This window comes from Anser cygnoides, chromosome 6 (genome assembly GCF_040182565.1).
Source record: "Anser cygnoides isolate HZ-2024a breed goose chromosome 6, Taihu_goose_T2T_genome, whole genome shotgun sequence".
NCBI lineage: Eukaryota > Metazoa > Chordata > Aves > Anseriformes > Anatidae > Anser > Anser cygnoides.
The window spans coordinates 36,524,616-36,551,589 of NC_089878.1; the positions used below are offsets into that span (position 1 = coordinate 36,524,616).

The 26,974-nt window shown below is 38.1% G+C and overlaps 1 protein-coding gene and 1 long non-coding RNA gene across 8 annotated transcripts in view; one reads left to right on the forward strand and one right to left on the reverse strand.

The window, feature by feature from the left end:
• LOC106041006 (von Willebrand factor D and EGF domain-containing protein-like) overlaps positions 1-8,802 on the reverse strand; it is a 177,936-nt gene extending 169,134 nt beyond the window's left edge. For all 6 annotated transcript variants that reach the window (XM_066999142.1, XM_066999140.1, XM_066999141.1 and 3 more), the window contains exon 1: positions 8,371-8,802. Coding sequence is in view for 5 of the 6 variants with exons in the window: in XM_066999140.1 (XP_066855241.1) it covers positions 8,371-8,467 (97 nt within the window). In the remaining variant the exon portion in view is untranslated. The remainder of the gene's footprint in view (positions 1-8,370) is intronic.
• The window catches only part of LOC106041009 (uncharacterized), a 47,685-nt gene that overhangs the window by 5,303 nt on the left and 15,408 nt on the right, over positions 1-26,974 (forward strand). Inside the window, exon 1 of one of the 2 annotated variants that reach the window (XR_010832207.1) lies at positions 5,531-6,476. The exons of the other annotated variant lie outside the window; for it this stretch is intronic. This is a non-coding gene — a long non-coding RNA (uncharacterized lncRNA). Of the gene's footprint in view, positions 1-5,530; positions 6,477-26,974 lie in introns of those variants that run through there. 2 annotated transcript variants of the gene reach the window in all.

Genomic DNA, 26,974 nt, shown 5'->3' on the forward strand with positions numbered 1-26,974 from the left:
AATTGTTTTCAATTGTTAAAGCAATCAGAGAGAAAAAGAAAAAAAAATCCAACATGTTCCTGAGTGGATGAACAGAAGTTATTCAGCCTGAAGAAGTTTATCTTTGGAAGTCCTACAGTCTGTACACCGCTATGCAGATCACAGTGCAGAATTGGGCTGTACCAGCTGTGAGCCTGGGGTGAAATTCGGAAGCAGAAATCCAGTTTGTGAGGGCTATTTATTGTGACCTTTATCATTCCTTTCAGCATTTCTACAGCACACTGATTTTAGCAATAATCACATGAAGCATTGGTAACAGCGGTGCACACAAAGTTTTCAGTGATTATGTACACAGGTAGCCATCTATGCTACCTTTTTGCAGGATTGCCACATGTTTTAATTTTATGTTCAGTTTAGCCACACGGAAGACAACATAAGTATTAGCATATGTTAAGGTTGTTAAAGGCAAGGCTTATCCTTGCGTGCTGGCCAGTTTTAAAACTGAGAACCTCACTAAGGGTTCTTCAGAAACCCTGTGCATCATTACCGAGGAAAGATTTCTCAGCAAACATGTTTAAAAGAAGCCAGAATAAAGTTGCCCACTTCAAGGGTCTTAAATAATATAAAATAAAAATACACCAACAGCATAAAAACCAGACTTGGGAAGACAGCTTGTTTTCCAGCTAATCTTTGTATATACAAGTATAGTTATATGTATATATATGTTATATATATATATGTTTAGTGCCCCTGCCATCAACCTTTCTGAGTGGTAAAGGAGCTCCTAACAGAACAGGTTTAGGACCTCATGAGTGTTTTTGTGCTTCTGTGCCAGATCCTTGGAGCTGAGGGGATTGGACAGGGACAAGGCACCAGGTCCTCTCACATCCCAACAGCTCTTAATGAGGGTACTCGGTATTCTCAGGAGGCAACCTGCAAGTTCAGCTCTAAGACAGAAGGTTAAGTTGTTTTGAAACAGCAGATGAACAATATTATCAGCAGTGTGTTAATGAGAGGAAGCATCTACACACCCATGCAAGGAGTGCAGGTAATAGGAAACACAACAAGAAATGTTTGTGAGGAAGAGACATTATGAAACAGCAGGAATAACTGTGGGTGACTTTCCTGACTAGAATATCAGTTATTGGGAAAAAAACATGAAAAATTAAGAGGAAAGAAAGGAAAGGAGGTGAGTAGTAGATTGATGATTTATGTTAAAGCTATTTGTATTGCAAGGCAGAGATCATGGCAAGAGGAGAAAATAGTTGTAAAATTCCTCTGGGAGATGTATAGCTCGTGCTGGGATTACAGTCTGCAGCCCAGACCCAGCTACCCTGAAGAACACCTGTATCTTCAGGCTTTACGCCCTCACACAAGCACGTATGAAGGACAGGGATTAAACTGAAATTCAGCTCTCTACATCCTAGCCTGACTGTTTCCACGTGGCCATAGTCTTTGATGCCTTCTCTGGAGCCATATCGTAAGGCTATAACAGACCTTTACCCCTGCAAGATGTGCTGTGGCAGGTCCCACCACTGGAGGATGAACAAGATGCACCTTGGCTTCAGACTGGGAGCACTACGAGCTGCTCCAGCTCTCCCAGAACGATTATTCACAGTGCTTTGTTAGGGATTTTCACTACAGGATGAATTGAAATAACTAGTCCAGGAAAAGAACTGAAAATTATGTGAATTTGGAGGGTTTCTATGCTAAAAAATTGTGAGTGAGACTTTTAAAGGATATGGTAGGAAAAAAAAGAGCCTAAGTGCTTCAGGAATGTAATGGGGTGTAGGTGATTGAGTCCCACAGGCACTTAAAAGACTTTCCACTGGACAAAAACACAATTTTTGTGGTGGCTGTGTACTACCTAAGGCAGAAGGATAGCTTTCTTTTACTTTTACTTTTTATACTGCTTTGTATACAATCAGAAAATGTATTTAGCACTCAAAATTGAGTCACCACTACATCAGGGTAGGAAATAGACTCATTTTCCTTTGTATTTCTTGCAAAATAGAAACAAGGAATTAATTAGATTTCACCTTGTTTGTATCTTTGTTGCCAGCTCTAATCTTAATATCTATTAAAAGAACAGACCAAATGGCTCTGGGAATTTATATATATATACATATATTTTCCCTCTCACCCATTAAGAAAAGAATAGAGATGATGATAAGGTAGCCTGAGTGAATCAAATTTTCTACGCTGTGTTATTGCGGGATATTGAGTCACAGTCAACTAATTTTATAACATAGTCATAGTTGATTATAAAGCAAATAATTGGCAGAAGAAGATAAAGAAGACTATTAAATATAATCTCTGAAAGATGTTTTCAAGTCTACCTGTTCCAATAGCTGGACCAAATATAACAAAAATAACATAGCTGACTAATGCAGTGAGGTCTAATAATGCTACTGCTAAAGAAAATTTCAATTACTAAATTACTAATAACAAAATGTTAGCTTAGCTAATACATGAACTAATGACCAAGTTTTATCTCAACTTTCTCTTCATATAGGTGTCTAGAAAACCAATGAGATAAAATCTCATGAAAAATTTGTGTGACAGTCAAATATCAGTAAAATACTATTTTAAATGAGATGAGAAAGAAGTAGGAGCTGACATAATACAGGCTCTTTTCTGTAAAGAAATGGTCTAGTTCAGACCCCAAGCTTTTCTCCTCATTTGCCATTAAGTTCATTATTAGAACTATTACTTTGGGATTTCCCGTCTCTCATTGTTTTGTTGTCTTCTAGGTTTTAGTCATAGACTTCTTGCCTTTTGAGAGTACTGAACACAAGTGCAATTTGATCAGCTATTTAAAAAATAAGGTGGGACTGTGAGTTCAGGACATGAAAGGTCCTGAATCCTATATCTTATTAGCATAAGGAAGAGGGAAAGTTGGGGTATTCACCAGTTCATGGACAGTGCAAGAGCTACTGAGCTGACGAGGCATTAGAAAGACACTACATGAGGGACCATTTACTGTAACTGTCAACATACAAAGCTGTCAAGGGGTAGTTGAGTTGTAAAATGCTTCAGCTACCACACGAGATGCATTACAGTGTTGCAGTATGGTAATTGCTATCCAGCTCGTGGAAGCTGCTTTGTGAACAAAATAGGGGAATAAGATAAACTTGCTCTCAATCGATGAATAATATAAAACCAGCAAAAGGAGCAGAGCAGACTACTACAATCCCTCAACTATATTAGGCAATCAATTTTTTGCCTTTCAATACGTAGAATATTCCCTTGCGGCTCTCCGTGGATGCCATGCAGTGTGAATACAGCAATCAAAGTAATAGACTTTGGAATAATCAAAATAATATGTGTCAGAAAGAAGAAAATGAGTACATACATTCATTAAGTAAATCTCCTAAGAGCTTAACACACAAAACTCTTTCCAGAAAAGCTGTACAAACAATTGCCTGCACTAACACATGGTTATACTCGTGTTTCAAAGTCAGATGAAAAATATTCCTTGAACTAATCCATTTTTTTTTTTGTTTAGGTTTCACCATAAATAACTTCTATTCAGCGTAAAACACGTAGTGTAGCTGCCACAATGAAATTAATAAAGGTCATAACTGAAAGCAAACTGCACTGCTTTGTGAAAACTTAAAAAGCATTGAACAAGCAATGTTGTCAACTAAGCATTAAAGACCATCCATTTTTGTGGATATCCACTTTGGGGGCATCAACAACATCCAACATTAAACTTCCACCTGTGAAGTGACAAGATAGATACTCAGGGACAAAGTAGCCAAAAAGTCAGAATAAACACAAGAATGTCCAAGAAAACAAGCTTGCAGACAAAAATCGGACAAGTCTGACTGCCTTCAGAACACTTCCCAGCAAATTATTTGAATGGGTTTGGTACAAACCCAGTAAATAGCCCCAAATAGTATCTCACACAATATTCTCAGGCTTTTGAAGCTGCAAGTCTAAGTTTCAAAAAAAAGGGAGGAAAGCTATTGGGAAGCTTTCATTCAAGAGTGCTTTCTAAAGCTTGCTAATACAGTCACAAATGTTTTATTAGGCTACAGATGTGCTCTAGAAAGAACTAGGAAAATAAATAAATAAATCTGTCTCTAATGAAGTTAGTTAGTGCTGGAATTATTTTTGTCTTCAATTATTCTGTATGCTGAAATACATATAGCACTTTGGAAGTTATTGGGTCCTTTCCTGATTGAAATCAAAGGAGATTTGGGAGAAATTTCATGTTTTGGTCAGCTGAGAAATGTCAAGAACTTTGAATACAATCAGGAATACTTTGTGTCCCCTTGAGTTTGTGTGTGCAGCTGTTTGAGTTTACAGGGAAGATGAAGGAGGGTTCAGCATTTCTATTGCACTCCTATTTCCTACATTGGCCTTTGTTTCAGTTATGAGCTGTGCTGCAGTTAACAGGGTTGGGCTGTGACTCTTGAGGCCTCGGTACACATCCCAGCTCTGTCAAAAGATTTTCTGCATGACCTTGAGCCACTTCACATCTCTATCCTATCTGTAAAACAAAATGATGATGCTTCCTCCCTGCAGCAATTTGTCTTGTCAATTTAGGAACAAACACTGATTTGTCTTGACTTCTTGCAGCTCCTATCGATTGCAAAGGAAGCTAGATGTATGCAATACCTCTTAGTATTTGGCATTTGGAGACAAAATAACTTTGAGGAACTGGACCATTAAACTAAACATTTTGCCCATGAATGTCCTACACTGTTATGAACAGTGTCTAATAAAATGATTCTTGATTTTAGTATAGAGTAGAGTAATAAATAGATGTTAAGTAGTTTAAAGAGCATACAGATTTGGCAGGTCAATGGGAATTGGCAAATCCTTGACAGGCAGCCCTCTCATACCAAACATGTTTTGTAAGCCTGTATAACTTTGTAAATAACTATTAATTTTCATCAGCAGATTGGAAGGCAAATGTGTGAGCTAAAAATGGTTTCTCTATCAAATTTCAATGTCCTAAAATCCAGTGGGGACATACTGATGTTGCACAGGAGAGTCACAAACACTTTCATTATCAGGTGGAAAAAGTTCCCTCACCCCCAGAGGGTAACAGCCACACTTTTTTGCCTTCCTCATAAAAGAACTATCCCTGCAGTAAGGATAGCACAATTGTTTTTCAGGTAAAAAGGAGAGGAATGTAAAAGTTATCAGCAAAAAGAAATAGCTGTACAACCCTCATTACTAACTCTGCTTTGACTGCATGTAATCAGATTTCACTCTCGAGTTGAACACAAACTGGATTAATTCCAGGCAATAAGGCCAATGGAGTAACCTGATGTTGACAAAAACTTAAATAAGAGAGAAATAAAATATTACCCTGTAAACAATTTTTGATTATTAAGACTAATACCAGAAGAGAAACATGCTATAAAGGTTGTTCCTTTCCCTTTGGCAGTTGTTACTGCTTATTTGTCATGGCCAGGGAGTCTTCGGTTTACTGCTGTAGGAAAGCATTCGGCAGGGTATTTTTTGTTTGCACAGTGCTGTAAATGTCCGTTGCACAGAGTGAAGACATGGAGCCAGAATAATCCCAGTGTAATTTCTAAAGTCGCTGGAATGTCCCTGACCAAGCCCACTCATGGTTGGAGAGCTTGATCCCTGCAAGCTGTTTCCAGGCCAAATGCCCCAGGGCTTCCCTGGGGGTATTTGCACCCCTCCCGTGCTTGGGTACCAGGGGATGACAGGAGCCTGGGGGCACCAGGGGAGTGCTGGGGGTCTGGATGGTGCTGGCAGGGTGTATTTAGGGTCTGACCAGGGGGTTGTCTTCTGCAGCAGGTGTATGAGGCAGGGAAAGCTCCTGAATAGTTTGAAATACTCCATCTGAAATACTCATGATGAAATATTTTCTCAGCTCAGCTAGGTTTTTGCTTAATTCCCATCTCAAGTAGTTTTTTACTTAAAGCACTGAAAGTTCATGGCACTCAGATTTTACACCAGAATCTCAAAAGTGAGATCATGGGTTGCTCATGGGTAGTACAGAAAGCAGATTGCATACTCTGACTTTTTGTTTCACTTTTCTAGGAAAAGCAAGACCATGGTTTACAACATTATAAGACATACTGAATATTTTTTTTTTCAAGTTAGACTATTCTCATTTATTTCCTAATCAGATCATTCAGCTCATTTGAGAATGCAATGTATTTTCCCACTGGCTGTAGGCACCCAGCCTTGCTGCCCCCACCATCCTCTCTCTCCCCCTTTTCCTTCACTTCAGGATACACTCAAATCTTTTCTTATCTGTTTCAGATTTGAGGAAAATCCACAGGAGTGAAGTTGAAACCAATTAATTGTGTCTGATTTTAATATATATGTAACACCCAGCAGTGTAACTCCAATAGTTTTGTGAGCTTTGATGGAAGGTTTGTGCCTTTACGTGAAGCTCATATCCGAATTCAAAACTTTTCCAATTGCACACTACGAAAAGGCTCCTAAGGGGATGGGGAGCAATTCCATCTCGATGGTGGTTGCAAGCAGCTATCTATTTTAAGGTAAATACTTTTGTCTAAAATACCTCCATAAAAAAGCTATTGTCTTTCTCTTTTGATTGACTTATTTACAGAATTTTATCTCAGAAAAGTCTGACAAGCTGTGTTGTGTCAGCCCTCCCACATCTATGACTCACTGAGTTGCTTTTTTGCCTGATTCTTTACTTAATCTTCTACCACAGAGCAGCTATGGACGTTATTGCTAACCCTTTTATGTTCTTCAGTCACAAGAAAATATGTAAAACCCCAAATAATGTGAATACCTGTAGTCACTGAAGACTAACATAAGACTGCAGAAGATGATAAAATTCTTCCTTGGTCTTTAAAAGACTTTTTCATCTTTGTCTCCCTCTTAATGAGGCATCTGCAAAAAGCTGTTTTGGTCAGACGTTCCTTATTCATAGTTAAATTCTTATGGGATTAGTAGATTTGTTATACTCAGAGTACTAAAGTAAACAGCATATGGCTCTGTTAATATCCTTATAATGTCACAGCACAATCTGTCAGAATGTAAACTTTTTTGAGCGGTTTTCCTTTACTTTCATTTAACAGTATGAAAAGAAAGGAGAAAAAAAAAAAAAGAAGAAGAAGCAAGTCTTAAGAATTCTTCTGCATCACCTAAGAGACAGGAAGCTATTTTCTAATTCTCGTTCTGTATTCCCCCCTTAATAAGTATGTTTAAGAATAATACCTTCAGTAACAAAAATACAGTAGAAAAGCAGTTACTTTGTTACTAGGAGTTAAAAGGTCATTTCCCCTTGATGAAAAGCTTGTTCTATCAGATAAGTAGCTGCTACACTCCATAACACTGGCAACCCTTCAAAAGGTTTCAGAAATTAAAGGCATTGTTTGAAGATAAAGGCGATAAGGTCATTTGCCTTGTGTTTAGTCCTGCAAACCTTTCTGGGTAACCCTCTGATATTCAAATGAAGAGTGCTTTAAACAGTGTTATCTTCATATAGCTAATGAGTGCTGGCTGACAATCACCTCTAAAACTAGCTGAAACTCTACTGGAATTAAATGTTGTAAAATATTGCAACATATTTTCATTAAGAGGGAGTGCCTCCACAGAGTTTGCTGAGGCTATATCCCTAATCACTGACAGGACTACACTTTGGTCCTATGGCTTTTCTTGGTTTTTCTTGGTTTTTGTTTGTTTTTTGTTTGTTTGTTTGTTTGAACTCTGTTTTTACTAGTTGAATAGCATCTTACATGATTTTCAATATACCGCTGCAGTGGATTAATAAAGCTGCATAAAGAAACTATATATGTAAAATCTATGTCCTCTATGAACCCTATGCTGGAATGAAACAAGCCTTACAATTAATGTATACAGTAGCAGAAAAATTACTCATGAACTTTTTACTGCCAGAGACTATATAGCTGTGTATTATTATATGTGTAATTAACTAATCTATAATAGTGCTCTGATGTACAGTGTATATACTTCTTTCCTTAGAGGAATAGATCCTGATTTTAAAGCTTTTTCTTCTTTTATGATTCATTCCATTTATGGGAAAACATTATGATTCTTCTTTAAATCTCCTGAAATTTTCTAGTAAGAGGTAGGAATCTTCAGAGGTTTGCAATTTCTCTGTTTAAGATAATAATAATAATAATAATAACAACAACAACAATAACAATAAACCTCCTCTAAAGGACAATAAACATTGCTTGCTACAAGCATGCCTGGTTATCACTGTGACCTTCTTCATTACCTTAGAAGTTGTTTATTTTAACCTTACTTCCATTCTATTTTGGTGACGCTTTCTAATAATAGCCCTCTATCTAAGCCACATTCAATAGTGAATGTAAACAAGATCATCTCAGTTTAAAATACACACGAACTCTGTCCCCCAGATGACTATCAAATAATTAAAAAGTAAAAAATCCTTACCTAATGGAGCTGACTCACTGCTAATGGCCAACAAGGGAATCCAGCAGAGGTAGGCAACAAGTTGGAGATGCTGGTGGAAAGGTAAAGGCTGCTGCATATTGTCCAAGACAGCTTTTATCCATGCATCTGCAGTTGCTTAGAAGTTAACTTTTGATGTACTAAACTTTGCAGGAAAAGTCATCAGACTGCCTTCCTGTTTCAGATTTCTTTTTTTTTTTTTTTTTTTTCTTTCAGTCCACTCTCTTGGAGAGGGCTTAATGTGTCATTAATCCCAGAATTTCCAAGAGGGAAGCCCTCCAGCTATACACAAAGCACACACACACACACAGACACACACACAGAGCAGCTGAGAGCATGTGTCCCTGCAGCTGCTTTCAGTGCAGCTGCTCTGATTTACACACCCCGTAACACACCCGCGCACACACGCACACACGGAGGGTGAGAACAGTGTGTACAGCCAGTATGGGTGGTAGCAGGTGATCTTGGAGAAATCGGGGCTGTCAACCAAACGTGCTTGCTCGCCAACAAAGTAGACAACACTAACTTCAGATTATTGCAGTCATGTCTGACATCATGTTTATGTGAGAGGAGTGTAAAAATGTTAAAATATAAGTATACAAGTACTTTGCTTCCCACTTCAGGTTCCTGGTTGCATTTATGCAAACCTGTTGCAAAAGTGCTCTGTGCAGCACCAGCAGCAGTCCTGAAGGTTTGTGCCCTGGGTTGATGTATCATTGCCTGGTATTTTAGAAAACAGTCTTTTGCTACTAAAATAAAGTGTGGCAGCATTTGGTCTGTCAACCCGTCATGAGAAATGAGATGTGTGCTTCAGAAGGTTGGCACACCAGCAATAATAACAGAAATGGAATATAGAAGCAAATGGCACTGAAACAATTCAATCATTCATGTTTCTCAATCACATTTTGTCTCAAGTTTTGTCTCATTTGAAAGTGCCATGTTACTATAGCACGGCACTTTGAAGAATGTTTATTGTAAGGCAATGCATATTGTCAGCTTAATGCATGATATGAAGAATTTGCGCTTGCATCACGTGCTCCAATATTCATGGTGTTTTATTTAGAATATATTGTATCTCCACCCAATGCTCAGTGTTTTCCATACCTGCTAGCACTCTTTTTCTTTGACTTGTCAAGTTTGATTATTTTGTGTCTGCTTGTTTAAGTGAGGATATTGTAAATTACCTGATGATACAGTAATAAAGAAGTCTGTAAACATTCTGCTCACATCACTGTGAGTAACATTTCCTTTAAAAGCATAAATAGAACCATTAAACATATTTTACAGTACATCCAAGGAGTTTCAAATGTTGTTCATTTGGCTTAACTACGTCCCTTGAGAAATTTTACCAGTGGATTCTTTGAGACAAATATAGGTTATCTAAGAAGAAGCTTCTAAAACTTTTTTGTCTTAATTTTGATTATGGATTTTGATGTGTAAAATTGCTGCTTAGAACAGTCCTATTGAATTAGCTGTTTCACAGGCCTAAGTTATAGCCCTATAAGTCCTTGTGAGTCTTTCCATTGATTTTACTGACTTTTAGATTGTATTTCTTCAAGCTCATTAAGACTCCATATCCAGTCATTCTGACTTTTTTTTTTTTCCCTAGGGATCCTTATCCATTTCCTTAGCACAAATATATGAAAAATTAAAAAAAAATAAAATCCAGTTTATTTTAAACAGGACACAAGTTTCACCTTTACACATCTTTCTCAGTTAATGCTTGAATTCAGCTATGGCAGTCTCTATGGGTCTGACAGGACTAAATCTTCTTTCAGTCTAAGCTTTGGCCTAAAAATCATAGCTCTAAAGTTTAACTTCAGGGGCTCATGAAAATGACTGAAATTTGTTGTGGAATTGGTTTTATTCTTCTGAGGAAAATATTGGCAACCAAAAGCAATTTATAGCAAACTGAGAGAGCTTTCCACAAACAATCTAGCCTTTATTGGTCTTTTGGATACAAGAAGAAAAAGTAACCAGGCAAAAAAAGAATCAGTGGAAGATATTCAGGACGTCTTACAACAGGAGAAAAGGGATATTTAGGTAGGCTTGCTTATCCCTTTGCCTGTTGTCTTCTTAAACCAGTTTGAATCAGGGGGAGCCTTTGAAGGTGGCTACTGCTGGTAAAGATGAAATGAAATTTCCCATTGTCCCAGCCATCACGTTTCCCTGGGCTGGATATGGCACCCTTCAGTTCAGGAAGACAAAAAACTGCAGGTCAGACAATGAAGTGTAAATATTCACCATCTCTCAGTATCCCAGCTCAGGACGGACCTTACCAAAGTTAGAAAAATAATGAACACCTCTCCCTCGCCAAATATTAATCCAGAAAACCATGGGAAACTAAAGCCATGGAGAACCTGCATAGAAATATTGCAGAATGCTTTCACAGTCTTGACACCATTAACCTCACTAAGAGGAGAAACTAAAACTCCCCAGAAAGTTGTGAACACTTGAAACAATTAGCTTCACTGCCTATACAACAAGACAACACAACACTGAAGACCTTACACCAGTCCCTCTTGTATTACATTCATTTTGAATGGTAGGGATGAATACAGGGAGTTAAAACCAGCCAAAAGTCACAGCTGGGAGTTGGCAGCAGTATTTCAGGCTTGGCCAAAAATTGTTTGATGGATACGCATGTTAGGTGTTCAGATCTATTCACGTTACAAGAAAGAAACAGTGTTTGCCTGAAACATCCCACTCAGCGAGCTGGCATTGTGACGCTGGGAATTGGCTGGAGGAGCTGTGTTGATGGGGCTGGAGGGGACGAGGCAGCCCATGGGGATGTGGCAGAGGTGAGAGGAAGGCTGTGGGAAGAGTATTAAGAGCAGAAAGCTTTTTGAAACTTTCTACTTTGCTTCAGATGCAGAACCAAACTTCAGGATGGGAGTGAATGATAATATAATAATAAAAATGCAAATACTTCGGACACCTCCAGAGACGCGACTTTCTGACACTTTGTTCCAAATGTGAAATGCTCAGGCTCCTGAGTAAGTGTAGGAGGATGGTTACGGGTTGCATGCAGAAGTGCTGGGCAATAGTGATGTTTTGAGGGATAAATCCTATCACTCAAGTATCTGTTCAAGGTTATGTGAAAGTATCTGTCTACCTGGATGACCCAAGAAAGAGATGAGAGAGGAATACCTCATTTATCTTCCCCAAAATTGAGTGGGGCTAGTACTTCCCTTTTTTTCTCAAGCCAGCAGACAGATGTACAGTCCTTTTAAGCCCTGGCACTCATTAGAAACTGATGTAAAAATGACAGCCCAGTATTATTTCCTTCTGTTTTCTATGAGGAGTATCTTCACTATCAGGCTGTCCCTTGGGGTTGCTTTCTAGGCATAGAAGAGATTTATTATTCATGGCTGGCAAAGAGAGCATGACCCTGCAAGTACACACACTTCCTTAGGAAGACAGAGTCCTTCAGAGAAAAAAGACATATTCATTTAATAGTATAACATTTTCTGCAAGTCTGAATTTACTCATACCAAAATCCTCCTCTGTGCATTTCTGTTTGTTTGTTTTATCTGAGAGAAAATACCTGCCTAGTCCGCTGAAAAGAAATAAACTCCTTGCACTCCCAGGGCAATCCTTTACCCATTGATATGGGATGGCCATGTTCAATGACTCTTGCAGCCCTTTCTACAGTTTCAGAGAGGGTAGAAAGGTCAGCATAATGGATTTAACCAAGTCCTAGCAGCCTAAAGCAAGTGATCCACCCCCAGGATTTTGCAAAAAGGGATGAAAAGGAATTCAGCTCTGGAATTCTCCATCTCTGCTCCCATTTCTGTTAATCATCTCTTTCCATATACTTTAGAGAAATGCCAAGCACTCTTCTTATAACCAAAGTACAGTACCCACTCACCTTGTTAAAACTACCAAACTACTCCTTACCTCACCACTGTTATTTCGTGACTGAACAAACCGATGAAACTAAATGGGAGGCACTTCTTCTCATCTTGTGCCACGTTTGCTGTAATAAACAATTGGAGACACAGGTATTAGAGCTTGTGCTTTCCTCTGTTTTGTCATCTGGTGTACAACAGACCTTTCACTTAACAAAAGTGCATTCATCTTCATGAATCTGATTCTTCAGAATATAATACAAGAAGCAGTACATGTAATTTACAGGACCAAGCTCTTCACTTAAGTGAGAACTAACTGCCATTTTTAGGGTAATAATTCATTACAGAAAAATAGATCCTCTTTTGCACAGCTCCTGGAGTGTGGAGAGTGATTTGTACATTCAGGCATTTAATGTGTTTATCTGTCAGTTTATAATTCCCTTCTGGGAGAACCCTGATGCCTTTCAGTGCATCGTTCCTCATTAGCTGGTGGGTCAAAATATGGACATTCAGACTGTAAAGAAGAGATAAGCTGAAGAAAGCTCATTATTTCCATATTTTTAAGGGTATAGAGAGAATAAGTGCTTAAGCTCTGAGACAGCATGAGTGAACCTCTTAGAGAAATTAAATCAGTTCCTCCTAACTACGCTGCACCTTGAAATGGTACTAGGCTGGATGGGATCCCTGACTTGACCTGGTACACTCACACTTTGGGGTGCTCAGCACACATCTCTTTAACTCTGGTTGCTGTTTTGCCAAGCACGTTGCCTTGGCCGTCTGAACTTCATCTGGGTGCAGTGTGCGCTTAAATTTGGAGCATGCACCATCTCAGAGGGACTGTGTCACCAGGGCAGGTGACACAAGGCCTGCAAGCCTGTGAGCACTAGGACACAGTTATCAATGAGGCAAGCATTCTTCATGGGAGTTCCTTACTTTACTGGAAAATACCAGGCTATTGCAGAGATGTCAATATAAATCATATCTGTAATACATCTCTGGTTCAGAGTGCCCTAAAATATATCTAACAGAATGATTGTCATTGCTCAGCAGCTCCATACCAAAAGGGACTTTTCTATGTGAAGATACTGGCAATTACCCAATACTAATAAAAAGAAGACACCCATGTTCAAACTGTGTATGTTGGAACTGGCTGGGGATTTCTGATCAGAATCTATTTTCAGAAAAACATAAAATTTCCAAAAAATCAGTAGAAAAGATATCAATTTGTTTAGAAATCTTTCTCATCCTTAGATCTTAGAAGTATTTGTTTCTTTTTTTGTGAGCTGATCTGGTGTCTGAATGGTTTTGTCTTCCACAGGGAACTGAGTCAGCTTCCGTGAACATCTGTTGTTCGACTTAGGTGAAATGGAATACTTGAAAGAAAAACAACCAAACAAAATCATATACATGTGCACACAAAAAATAATAATTAAATATATATATATATAAATCACTTTCACGCTGATTGGTTTGCTGTAAAATTAAGGTGAATAAGCATGGAAGCATTACGATATTCTCAGACAGCAGAAATTCTCAAAACACTTTCGCCTTGGCGGGCTAGTCCAATAACACAAGATATAGTTAGGAAAAGCAATTGGATTTCTGATGAACATCTTTGCCTGGTCTCCCAAAGTCTTTCCTTGACTAGAAAGCAAAAAGAAAGTAAGTAAAAAATTGTTATTCATAATACTGACTATGCACAGATCACACTAATACAAAAATCACCAGTACTCAGAATCGCATTTACCAGGAGTTTCTTATCAGTGTTAGCAGTGTAATAGCATGCAGTGGAGAGGTGCTCCTCCTATTTTGAACCATTTCATTCCACCCTTTTCTGGAATTTTTCTTGGTTTAAAGAAACCAAAATCTTAAAGGATGAACGGTGTAGTGTGAAAATCTCCAGATCTTCCAGCTAGAAGTAATGAGAATCAGTAATAATAAAAAACACCAGGTTTAATAACTAAAGGTGGGAATTTGGCTTGGGCTAAAACCAGCATAAAAATGGCATTAAAACTCTGACTGTCCATATATCTGTCATCTCCGCTTTCATCTTCCATTTCCAGCTTGACCTTTAAAATTTGATCTTATAAGGGGATCTATATAAGCAGATGTTGTGTTCAAAGAAGGCCTAATTACTGTGAGGAACCTTGGCAGGGCTGCTCTGCAACAGACCTGGTGGTTGCTTCTACTTCTTCAACACAGATGTTGCCTCTTCAAGGCTTTTAGATTGCTGAACAAGTAAGTGATGCTGGGGGTCAATAAAAGCCATCATAGCTGTAATGAAAATACAATATAAATAGTATCAAAATGTAAAATATGAATAATTAGTGGGTGAATGAAAATGTGGCAGAGAAATGGGTGTATTATAGTATAGATCAATCCCCTAATTTGATTTAATTTCATTTCTGCATTCATTCAAAAAAGAAAAATGTTACTTTTTTTTTTTTTCAGAGATGATAGGCTAATCTAAGTATTAATGGGAATATTCATCAGTATCAGATTAACTTGAAAGATTAAGGGACAAGGATCACAGAATATTTAATAAGGACAGTTAGATTCCTCCATAGGATACTCCCAATAGTTTTAGGGTCTCTGAGAGGTCTCGTAGAAAAAGCTCACTGCACCACTATAGAGGAAACAAAGGAATATCAGCCTAGTTTTCCAGTTCCCCCTCTTTCCTGCCACTGGTCACATATACAAACAAGAAATGGGTTTTAATAATTTTGTTGAAACATTTGCAATGGAACAAGTAAGGGTTTTATTTCAAGCTGCAAGTAACACGTGTTTTACTCTATAACCTTATCACAGAGTAGGTTGCTTTGGAAAGGACAGAGATTTATTCTGGAACATTTTTCTTTCATCTCTTCATAGTTCTGTTGATGATTTTAAATGTTTGTGCTATTGGTACTTACATACAGTAAATGATAAATGATATATTACAACAACAACTGTATGAAGCTGAATTGCTTTTTTAGTGAATTTAGTGAATTTATTGCCTTGAAAGGTAAAAGATTGATAGTACTAGTGAATTAAATCCTCTCTTTATCCCCAGAGCAAGTATAATATGGGCATTACAAATATTTTTCAAACCTATAAATCAGCCATGGCACCTGGACTATCAGCCACAGGGACCTGCTACTCCCTGCTTTTCACTTTTTTTTTTTTTTTTTTTTTTTTTTTTGCTTCTTCCTCTAGGGATTTTATAGGATACTTCAACTACGAGAACAAAAGTGTAGTGTAGTACAGCTTATCAGCTTCTCTTTTCTGTATTAAACAGTACTTATCATCTTCTTATGTTAGAAAAGGTATGTGGAGAATGTCACTTGGTGGTTAGTGATGCCTTGGAAGGTGGAACAGGAGCTGCTGAAGTATAGGTCATAAGCAACTTACTTCCAGTCATGTGTGGGAAACTCTCCTTCACCTCTGATGGAAACCCTTTTTTTTTTTTTTTTTAATATATTTTATCTAAGCCTTTTACTGGTAATATAGTCATAAAGCTGTAAGTGGTCACCAAGTTTAGCCCACCTTGAAAATAACTGAGACTAGAGAAATGGTGGAAATACAGAGCTGGATTCCCTCAGGTACATTTGCTCCACTGGTCTCAGTAGAGTTAATCTAATTTATACACATCACCCCATAGAAAAAGTAAGTTACCAACGGTGAGCTCAGAAAGACCTCACAAGAGCTAAGGGCCAATTTATAGCCAGCCCAATCATTTATTTTCTGCAAGGCTTCCTCTTTTCAGTACTCTCAACTAGATATTTTCCAGATTCCAGTTTTTCATCTTTTGAGATGTGTAAAAATCAATTCATTACTGAATTTGTCTGAAGAAAACTATGTGGAAAGAAAAGCAGGTGTTGAATAAAAACAGCAGCACTCCAAACACATTATTTCAGCTCTTATAAATAACAGTTCTCTTAAAAATTCACCTATCATGAAGAGATCTCATCTCACTCACCTACCCACAAAAACCTGGTGAAATAAAATTAATAGAATATTATTAAACATTATTAAGTGAATGAACATTTTAGTATAGTTTTATTATTATTATTATATATTTTTTTTTCAATAAGGTGAGCGTTCTTTCCAAATATCACAGAGCTTGGAATTATAGCTTTATTTTACAAACCTGCTTCGCTGTCTCACACAGAGAACTTTTTTTGGGTTTTTTTTTGAATGTTTCCTTTCTTTTGGCCTTTTGACTTTTCTGTTGTTCTGTTGTCATCCATTTCAACAAATGTGTACATTTTTATGATCTCAATTTGAATTAGTGCTTCTAATATTCATAAGATTCAGATCTTGCCTAGACTCAGTTATTCCTATTGTTTACTACTGCAGTTGCTTTTCCATCCATTCATTTTTTCCTGGTAATATGAGATTTGCTTTTAACCACCCAACACTTCCTCAGTCACTGTGTCTCAAGATTCATGAAAACAGTACCAATGCAGCAGAGAAAAAAATTCATTTTGCATTTTTTTATCTCGGCACAAACTGATGTGATATAGGTACTGAAATTACTAATCTATGGCAGCAAATCTCATATAGCATTATGGTATCTATTTATATGAAGCCAAGAAAAACATTTCTGCTTATTAGAGACTTTAATCACACTTACCCATTTGGATTTTAGAGCATTAATGTCATGCGATAGGTTTTACACAGCTGACTACCTATTAATTGAATACTCTAATTCAGCCTCTAATTCTGCCTTTTAATGGTTGAAAGCCCATTAAAGCACCTATTTCCCTAATAGCTGTGTAGAAAAGTTAATGTTTGTTGCTGTTTCATCCCAGCTGAATCTTCTCCTTGTCTTCCGGCTGAGCGCTCTGTTGCTGCATCTTTTGTTTTGAGTTTGGTGCCAGAACACCAAAAAGTGCTTTTTAAGAAGTATTCTGGTAATGGAAATCAGGCTTTGCTCTGTGTACAGTATCCATAATAAAGCACTCTTGCAACAGGTTCATCTTAGTGCGTATTATTAATCTAATATGATTTATTAGTCTAAAATAATGGCCTGCGGCTCTCTTTTCAGAATAAAAATACTTTACCAGAATTAAGGCTAAGCCCTTTGCCTAGCCAGCTGTGCAGACTGGATGAAGTTAAACAGGTTCTCAGAAAATTGCACAGGAGGAAGGAAAGCACTTTTCCCCAGCCTGCAGAGACTTTTATAAAACTCTGGTCCAAGATGAAGCAGACCAAGTTACAGGACAGTTCTCTTCAGCTGTTAAAAAAAGAAAAAAAAATAGAAGTAGGCTTTTGCACCTGCCAAATTTGCTTTTGACTTCCATGCTGTGAACCTGGAAACAGTGCAGGCAATAGCATCTCACTGAAGAGGTAACTCCATAGGTAGCATTAACGGACATGGGTCTTATGATTCTTTGTGTTACAGCATTTTTCTATACATTCAGTAGAACTAACTAAATATCAATGTCTAAATTATGACTAAATACCACTGGCTATGTTATCAAGGTAGATGATTTTATAACTCCATCAATTTTGCTTTGCTCTTTTGGAGGCTCTCTAATGTATTGTATCTTGACATTTTTTTAAAAAATTATTCTTGAGTATGTCAACTCACATTGCTGCTTGGCCTAAAGTCAAATGTAACAAACGCTTTGTTAAATAATTGGTCTTAGACTATAGAACAAAGTCACCCATCATCAAGTCATAGGTTTTGTTTTGTTTCCAATAAATTGTTTCAGTGTAATTTCCTTTGGTAATAAATCTTGAATAGCATTGAATATCACAGCACTGAATTTACTGCATGTGCTTAAATATAGGCTAAATACCTGTATCAAAACTAAGAGCTTGCACAGACTTCTTGCTTCCTGTTGAGTGTATAATGGATATAAAATATTTAACACATAAGCCAGCTACTGCTTAGATGAAGAAGAAACTTCTCCATTGAACCTGTTATTCCCTGGGTGCTCATTATCAAGTTTGTTGAACTTTCCTCAGAAGCAGCTGGTGCTGGCCTGTGCTCAACAAGATGAACAACAGTCTGGCTTGTCACATTGTAAATAAGTCTCTCACGTTCACAGTGGGTCACAGAAGAGAAATCGGTTGTTTCATGGTGCAGGAACCATTGTGTTAGTCATTTTTTCAGCCACTGGATAAAATGGCTTCCCTGGGTAAGGAGCCATGCATCTGGTGCCAGGGGTGAACAAATGGGGGATATGACACATCGGTTATGCAAAGAAAACTCAGCAGAAGTTTTGGGAAAGCATGGCCCATTTTACTGCATGTCTTGATAAATCCAGGAATCTAATTCCTATTAGACTAACCTTCTCTACTTTTTATTTATTTATTTATTTATTTATTTATTTTGGAAGGTGAACTGATTAGTAAATGGTTCAGTTTCACAAACTCATAAAGAATGAGAGTCCATGTAAGTCTTAACAATAAATGGGAATATCTTTGTTCACATTATATTTTCTTCAAACTTTGAGTTGTAAGAGAGCCAAAATGGTTAGAAAAGACAGTCAAACTTTGCTATTTTAATTGAAATTATTATGAATATTCCTGATTTTATAAGATAATGTATGAAGAGGATTTTATCAGAAATTTCTCTGAGGCTGTCTTGCCAAGGACTGAGTATAGGTTTAGCAGGGAGAACAAAAATTTTATTTATTTTTTTTTTTCCTGGAATAAAAATGTAGATCCATGTTCTGTTGCCCTAAATTACACTAATACTGCTACCAGAATGTCCCAAAGAGAAAATACAGCTCCAGAGAAGTACATAACCATCAGCTCCATTGGTATATATACAGACAGCTGTGTTTTGAGAGCTTTGGTATTATTCTGGAAGGTGAAGACGAGATATACGTACTATCTGATTGAACAGCATGTCAAGAGCAGTGAATAAAAGCATTGGCTGCTCAAAAAGACTTGTCAGGAGTTTCTGGAATACCTGCAGGGTTTCAGCAATGCTTAAAAATTGCAAATGTCATTTTGTGATAGACTGCAAATAATTAAAAATGGCTAAATATACTGCCTGTAAATGGGCTTGTTGAAAACTTTGATCACAGACAGAAAGGAATTCTTTTAAAAACCTACTGTTAACAGTAGGTAAAAAGTTAATGAGAAACATGTAAATAATTAATTCTTCCTCTAGAGCCAGAAAAGATTTGTTGTTGCTGCTAATGGACTCACAATATAGGTTGCACTATATTTTCCGAAGTAAACACTGGATTACTTGATCTCCATACAAAAGAAAATAATTTATTGCACTAATAACTTTATTAGTGTTTGTATTCCCAATAAAGAATATTTTCCTGAGTTAACTAAAGCAACCTGCTTTGATGATATATACAGGATGGCAGAGCTAGATTGACAACGCAAAATAAGCAGCGTACATAAGTCAAAAAGATTTTCAAAAAAAAAAAAACTATTAAAGAAAAATATACAAAAAATGCCTGGCATTTGGTATTTTGCAAGAAAGCATTTGCAAAGCACACAAAATTATTTAAGACAATCCAGTGGTAATACTGTCTCCTTCCTTCTTATGATGTCCCTTGAAGCTGTATCATCAGGAGAAGTATTGTACTTCCTTTACTTACATGTACAGAACATGCAGTCATCACAGTTTGAAGGTAATTTAGGTCAAAAATTCATGAAGGTTACCAGGTGTTTAGAAACACCAGTCTGGTTTCAGACGTGGTCATTTCACTACTGAACTGAAAATATAGTCTCTTTACATTATTTGATAAATATTTTTGCAATATTAGAATAATCTTGCTTTTGACATTATGATATTAAATATGGGATTGATCTCTGTTGTCCTAATAAAATAATTCTTACATGGTTCTGCTAAATTTAAAAATTTCATGCAAACTTGCTGGTACGTTGTCCACAGAGTATTAATAACTGAGCTGAGGCAGATGTATCTCAAGGACAATGGAGATACCTCAGCATAAACCAGCAGATAGCTTGGGGATAGGTAATAGGTTTAAAAAACAAAAACAAACATAAAAATTGCCATCTAAGTTCTTTCTATATAAGATAGACAATCAGTTCCTGGTATGATTTCATTCATGTGTGACAGACACTGATAATATTTAATCATAATAAATGCACAGGAACTACTGTTGCTTTTGCTACTAACAGAAAAAATGCACCTTGGCTATCTGATGTTATTAATTTTCATTTATATGTAAATGAATAAATATATGAGGAGGTTGGATATTTTCTTTCCAAGAGGGAACCTAGGTTTCTCAGGCTGCAGATTTACCATCATTCAACTGTAAAAATACACATTAAAATTAAACAGAATCTAATCTAAAAGTCACCCAGGAAAAAAAAAAAAAAAGATAATAATAATAAAAAGGAAGTATCTCAGATAACTCTTTTCAGCTGTGGTTGCACTGAACTCTGCTGGAGAAAGCCCTGGCCAGGTCCCTCATCAGGGATGCTGCAGCCATGCCATGTACCCATAATGTTGTAGGGCCTAGCCTAAGCCTGTTCTCCTCCTCAGCCCTGTGTTAATTGGTATTTGCATTAGTTGGGGGGAGTCTCACACAGTTCCAGCAATTTTCCCCCTGCAGAAGGAGGAAATCTCACCGTCTTTTCTCGGAGGACCATTACTCAGCTTGACTTAAGGGACAGTAGCAGATTGTCACTTTCCCCACATTAAGGCTCATGTGTTTCTGCCTTGTTTCTGACTCCTGTTTCTGACTCACTGAGCTGATCATTAGCAAGTTTCTGGTCATTCGGGCAGGGTTGGCGAAAGTGCTCCATGCAATACCAGTCACACCATCACACTATCCTTGTTTTTGCCTTAGGCTACAGAGAATGGTGTGCCTTAACTATATTAGCTGAGTTGATGGGCTCATGACTTTTCAGATCACTTTTGCAGAACACCACCTATGTATCAGATATACCCCACATTGCTAGTGGAAATTATTTATATCAGAAATAAGCATGGAAACAGGATACCGTACATCTAATACACACAGCAGCAAGAAATCCTACAGCATTTATACTTCCTGCAAGAACAATTTCTAGGTCTTTGTCACATGCTGTTTCCCACATCTGGCTATGGCATGCATCTCAACTCATCAGTGGACGTTCCTATTTCTAGGTTTCTGCTTTGCGGGCTTGATGTATGCACCTGCATGTGACTAAGCAACAGATCTGTAAGAGCAAATAATATCAGTCCTGATGGGAATCGAATTAATATGTCTTTTACAGGGCACAGCTGCTGAACTGGTGCTGCTCCCCGCACAGAAATGCTATGAAAAATGTTCCCCATTTCCCTATTCGTGTACATCCACGCAAGGCAGTCATTTTTTATTATTTATCTATTTATCTATGTCTTGCATAGAGAGCAGCCTGGAAATGCATCAGTCAACATGAGTAACAAAAATAATGAAGAATTACATCATGAGGGCTTATCAGGTGTGTTCTGGTATGTACCAAAGAATCTGTGGCTGGGAGTTGTGCACAATTTTCATCTGCAAGACTTCTCATTTCGACATATTAACGGGCTGCCCAGTAGATGGTGGTGTTATTTCAACTACTCTGCTTGGCGCTCCCTCTGAAGCAGCCAGGCTGCACTGAACAGCGACGGGAAAAGTCACTGTAGGATTTTGCAGCTCCTAGAATTACATTTACAGGTCATTTCCAGCAGCTTCATGGTATTCCTTCTTGTAGTAATAAAGGTTACTGATGTGTATGTTAAATTAAACATTACTACAATTGTCTTGATGAAAATGCTGGTGACAAGAGGGAATGCCCCTTCTCACAAGCAGGAGTATTTCTTCGAGGGATCTCTTTTCCTGAAATTTCAGTCATCTATAAGCTAAGCTGCTCTCTGGCCCTGGTCTGGAGGTGTAATTGCCTCCTTATGGGATTGCCAGGCTTCTCCGCAGTTTCTATGGGATAACTTAATTACTTGTGGTCTTTACCAGCAATAACTCATTCCTTTTTCTTTCCATTCTTTGAACTTTTTTTAGTCCTTCTTGTTCCTGTCCCCACTCCACACCCCGAACAAATACTCCATCAGATTTGCTGACTTTCTTGCAACCGTTTTTTTCAGTCTGGATTGTGTCCTTTCTCTTCCCAAGCTACTTCTAGCGAGGCAGCAGCTCATACCCTGGCTATTTGGCAGTCACGGTGTAAGATCCCACTGGGGAGTACTGAACACCCCCAGCCAGGCAGCCAGGCACTGCTGCTGCCTCACGCTGCATCTCCTGGGTGTGTTGCACACCAGGCAGCCTGCACAGCAGACCGGCACCCCCTGGGTGTCACCAATTCCAAACAGCAGCTGTTCTCTCGGAGACAGCCTGGCAGTTGTCATGTGGCTGCGATCCTGTCCGCGACAGTGCTCATTTCTGTGATATGTGCCAAAGGCAGGAGTCAGCCTTTTCTCACCACCCTTTAGGATCTGACATCTTCCAGGGAGGAGCGTTCCTCCAGTCGCACCGCTCCTTCCAAGCCTTCATACCCATTCCCTGCCCCTTCACAGGGGATGCAGAAGTGGCTCCAAGCCAGCAGCTCGCTTGCAATAGAGTTGGCAGCACATCTGCAGCCTCTGACATGTCTGGCATTTTTGGGGCACCCATTATCCAGATACAGCTAAAACCCGTGGGCAGGACCCAACCTTCTCTTTCCAGACTGTTTCCTCAACCACCACGGCCAATGTCACATAATAAGCATGCGATCAAATATTTAATGCAGCACTGTAGCCAGGGTTGCAGTTATCCCGAGCAGACAGCTATTCACCTCCATTTAGCCATGCAGAGTCAGGTATAAAAATGTAAGACACATCAGAATGAGACTGCTTGAGAAGTACAGAATATATTTTTTGTAATATAAGGCAATTTATATGTAAAACATCTGTAATCACAAAAGTGCCTTAAATACAATATTCAAATTTCAGCAATAAAAATGCTGTATCTGACAATGATAAATCAGCACATTAAAAACATGTCACTCAGAGAGCAGATGCTCTTTGCTGGGGAAACAAGGTTTGTAATGTGGAGTTAAAATAGTGGTGACATAAACATGAACAGTCATGCACAGCTGGTCTGTGTCCCCAGCAGTGCCAGGATGGGAGCTGAGGAGGTGCAGAAATGCTTCACGCTGCAGCATGTTGCTATGGACACAATGACTTCTTCACTGGGACTGCCAGGATTGTGTGTTTACAGGGTCGGACCCCTGCTGATCCTAAAATGATGAGAGCTACTTGCTAGTCAAGTGCTAAATTCAATTAAATTGAATAGAAATATTCTAGCTCTTTCTTTCTTCTTTGTGTTCCAGGACCCAAATCACTTCACATTTTCAAACTATCTAAAATAATTCATAAACTAAACAAGTCTTACATAATTGTCTCAGTGTGCCCTAGTCTGAAAATAGCCTTTGGATCACATACATCTTTTGGATGACCTTCTACAGGACAAGATTTCTGCACAGATGATAAGAAATCTGTTTTTCATGCAATCCAAGGAGAAAGAAAATAAGGAAATCTCTCAAGGCAGAAAACAAACAATTCCCCTGTTTAGAGAAAAAGCACTAATAAAATTTGCTTAAGAGTGGGATTAGTTGACACTGTATGGTGCACAATGAGTGAAAATCTCTGTCAGAATGAACTTTAGAGAGCTACATAGGAACTGGGAAATTTTACTCATGCGATGCAAAGAACAGGGTCACAAGCTAACTTTCATGGGAATTAGACCTTTAATAATCTGGTCTGTACTTGATTAGAGCAGTGTGCCACAGTGCAAGAGGCTTTCATGTCTTTTCTTCCCTTTCTTTAGTTAAGTCTATTTCTAAAGCAGTAAGATAGAAGGTTTAGATGCCATCAAGCAGTCACAGCCACAGTAAACTTAAACATGTAATACAGTGAGCAATGTAACAGGATTATCAAAAAGTAATAGTTAAGGTTCTGTTCTACTAAGTGTTCACCCAGCCTTTGTCAAGTATTTCTAATTACCAAGATTTTAATGGTAACATTTAACAGCCCCAGAACTCTAGGATCTTTTAATATCTGCCACAACAGAGCTTTCAATTATCATAATTCTGCCCTTAATTTCCATCATCATAATTATCCTTCATTACAGCAACATTCTTAAATCTGACTCATCAAAGCAAATTTTTCCTTGTTTCACTTGACTTACAGCTCAGACTGAGATTTGACCTCCGAAAGAGTCATTTTACCCTGTAGTTTCTATGAAAGAAAAAAAAAAAAAACACTTCTCCACTTTCCTACATATGACAGTTATTGTATCAAGGCAGGGGACACATACAATATTTTTTCAAAACTAAGAGTTAAGGGTTGAATATTTATACTATTTTTGTAATAATAACGGAAACGGGACAGGACAGAATCTGTCATATTTACAACAGTCATTCACACCATTGCATGCTGACCTTCACAAAACCTAGCATGTTACAAAAAAAAAAATAGTGTTTATGGTAGATAACAGCCATCTCTCTGATAATCCACCTGTCTTAGAAGAAGCAATCCATTTGATATGCTATTAATTACACTAAGAAAATACTGGGATATCAATAAGCTACAGATCTTAATTTATTCAAATTACTGATGTGCAATTTGCTTTCAAAGTGCTTCAACATTTTCACTTGAAAAATGTGACAGCCTCCTGTCAGATCTTCTAGTCTCCACCAGCTCTGACCAAGTTCAGTTTGATGGCAAAAACAGTGTAGAGTCTGTCGTTCACAAAAAAAAAAAAAAAAAAGAAAAAAAAAAAGGCCTTAAAGCTCACTGAAGAAAGGTCACTGTAACCAATAGTGCTCTGCTGCACCAGGTCTTTCTAGACCTCACCCTGCACCTACTGAAGTCAATGAGGGCTTTATTGCTGGTTTTGTGGGAACAGATTCCAGCCATCTGTCTCTTTGCCAGCCAGCTTTCAAAGTCCCCTTCTGCAGTACTTCACTGAAGTCAATAACTTAATTTAATAAACTCAGACCATAAAATAAATACTTCTGGCACAAGTGCTGCATGCTAAGGGTTTAGGTATTTTATATTACCTCAGGTACTTCTATAGTGTTTCCACCCTGTAGCAGCCTAAGCCTAGAAAGTTTCTAAATTAAAACAACTATGAGAATGTAACTAATACTACACCATAAGGCTTTAAAAGAGAAAAAACATTGGCAATCTTACCATCGTTGCCCTATGGGAGGTTATGATGTGTAAGGGGATTGTGTGATGCAATGGATGAAGCAAGTTCTGGTAGCCAGCTGAGATTTGGAGTGGCCGTGTAATTTTGGACCAGTATCTTGACCTTCTTTTGCATTGCTCAAGCCAGCTGGAAAATTAGAGGCAACGTAGAGCTGGAATGAAATCTGGACTTTGCTTATAGTAGTACCTTGAGAAAGGTAAATTGCAGAAACATGATTTTGTAATAAAAGTTTTGTTCAGCACTGTAATATGTGCTACACATGCAAACAACAATTCTATATATACAGAGTCCAGTACAAATTTGAGATTTATAAATGCATTCCTTCTTTCTTTTTTTTTCACTCAAGATTTTCTTGCAAGCGCTCAAAATCTACAGATAATAAAGTACAGTCCATACTCAATTGCTAATTAATCTAAGACCTTCTTTTTACATTTTTATTAATTTTAATGTAGCTGGTTAGTGGGCAAAAGACATGATTTATATAAAGGCTGCAGTTAGCTCATCATAAGGGTCTTAAATTGTCTGCTTTAACACTAAGGTCCTGAACACTGCAGTGAAGGAAACCTAGAAAACTAGTTTTTCCTATTTGGTCTTTATGTCTGCTCTTATTAATCCTGTGTTGACCACAGTCTGGACAGGAGAAGGGAGAGTCATTCCCTTTATACCACAGCTACTGCTCAGGTAATTAAGGCTCTCCTGAGTGATTCAACCTGGGAGGTGTAAACATTTTCAACCTGAAATGGGCACTGAATCCAGTTCTTCATATTTCCTTGACAAATCTGGATCTCTTTGGGCACTTTGTCCCTATTCTGATTTTAATGTGGCTAATGTCATTTGCACACCAGTGATCAGCTCTGTCTATCTCCTCTAAGGTGGCTCAGGAGTGCTCCAAAACTTGTGTCAGTTCACCTTCATTTCCCTGCCAGGCTGAGCACAGAGCTGAGGCTGCCCAACAATCTCACCTGCCTCTACAGCAGAAATCAGCTGCAGCAGCTCTTCCAGAGGCATTCAACACTTGGCCACAGCTGACCTGATCTGGTCTTGGTGATGATCCTGCTTCAAGCAGTATGGAGTAGGTGACCTTCTGGTGTCCCTTCAACTAGCATTTCTAAGCTTCCCTGGTCCTGCCTGACCAGTGGTGCAAAATTGGCCTAGGTATGATGGCATCATCTTTGAGAACGGGCAACAGCCAGGCCCTAGGTGCCTTGTTAGCCCATTTAAGACATTGGCTTGGGCACTCAGAGATCCTCAGGCATTCACTTTGATTTTCATTTGCCCATGAACTCTTCTGTGTGAGCAGCGGTCGATCTTGGTCTTACTCCTAGCTCCTTTCTAAGTGCTTTTGATCCAAATTATGAAACAGAGGTAAGTGGAAGATGATGGAACATATTTATAAAATGAATTGTGGATATTATAAAATATATTTTTAAACTAAGATGATGGTTTAATTTAATAAGCTTTTCTTTCTGTTAACTGCTCCTGAGCTGCTGCCAATGCAAGAGGAGCAGCTTGACAGCATTTTTGTTCTTTTCATTAAAACTCTTTCAGTTATCACATATGCAGCAGTAGAATATTAGAGCTGAAATCTACCTTTAC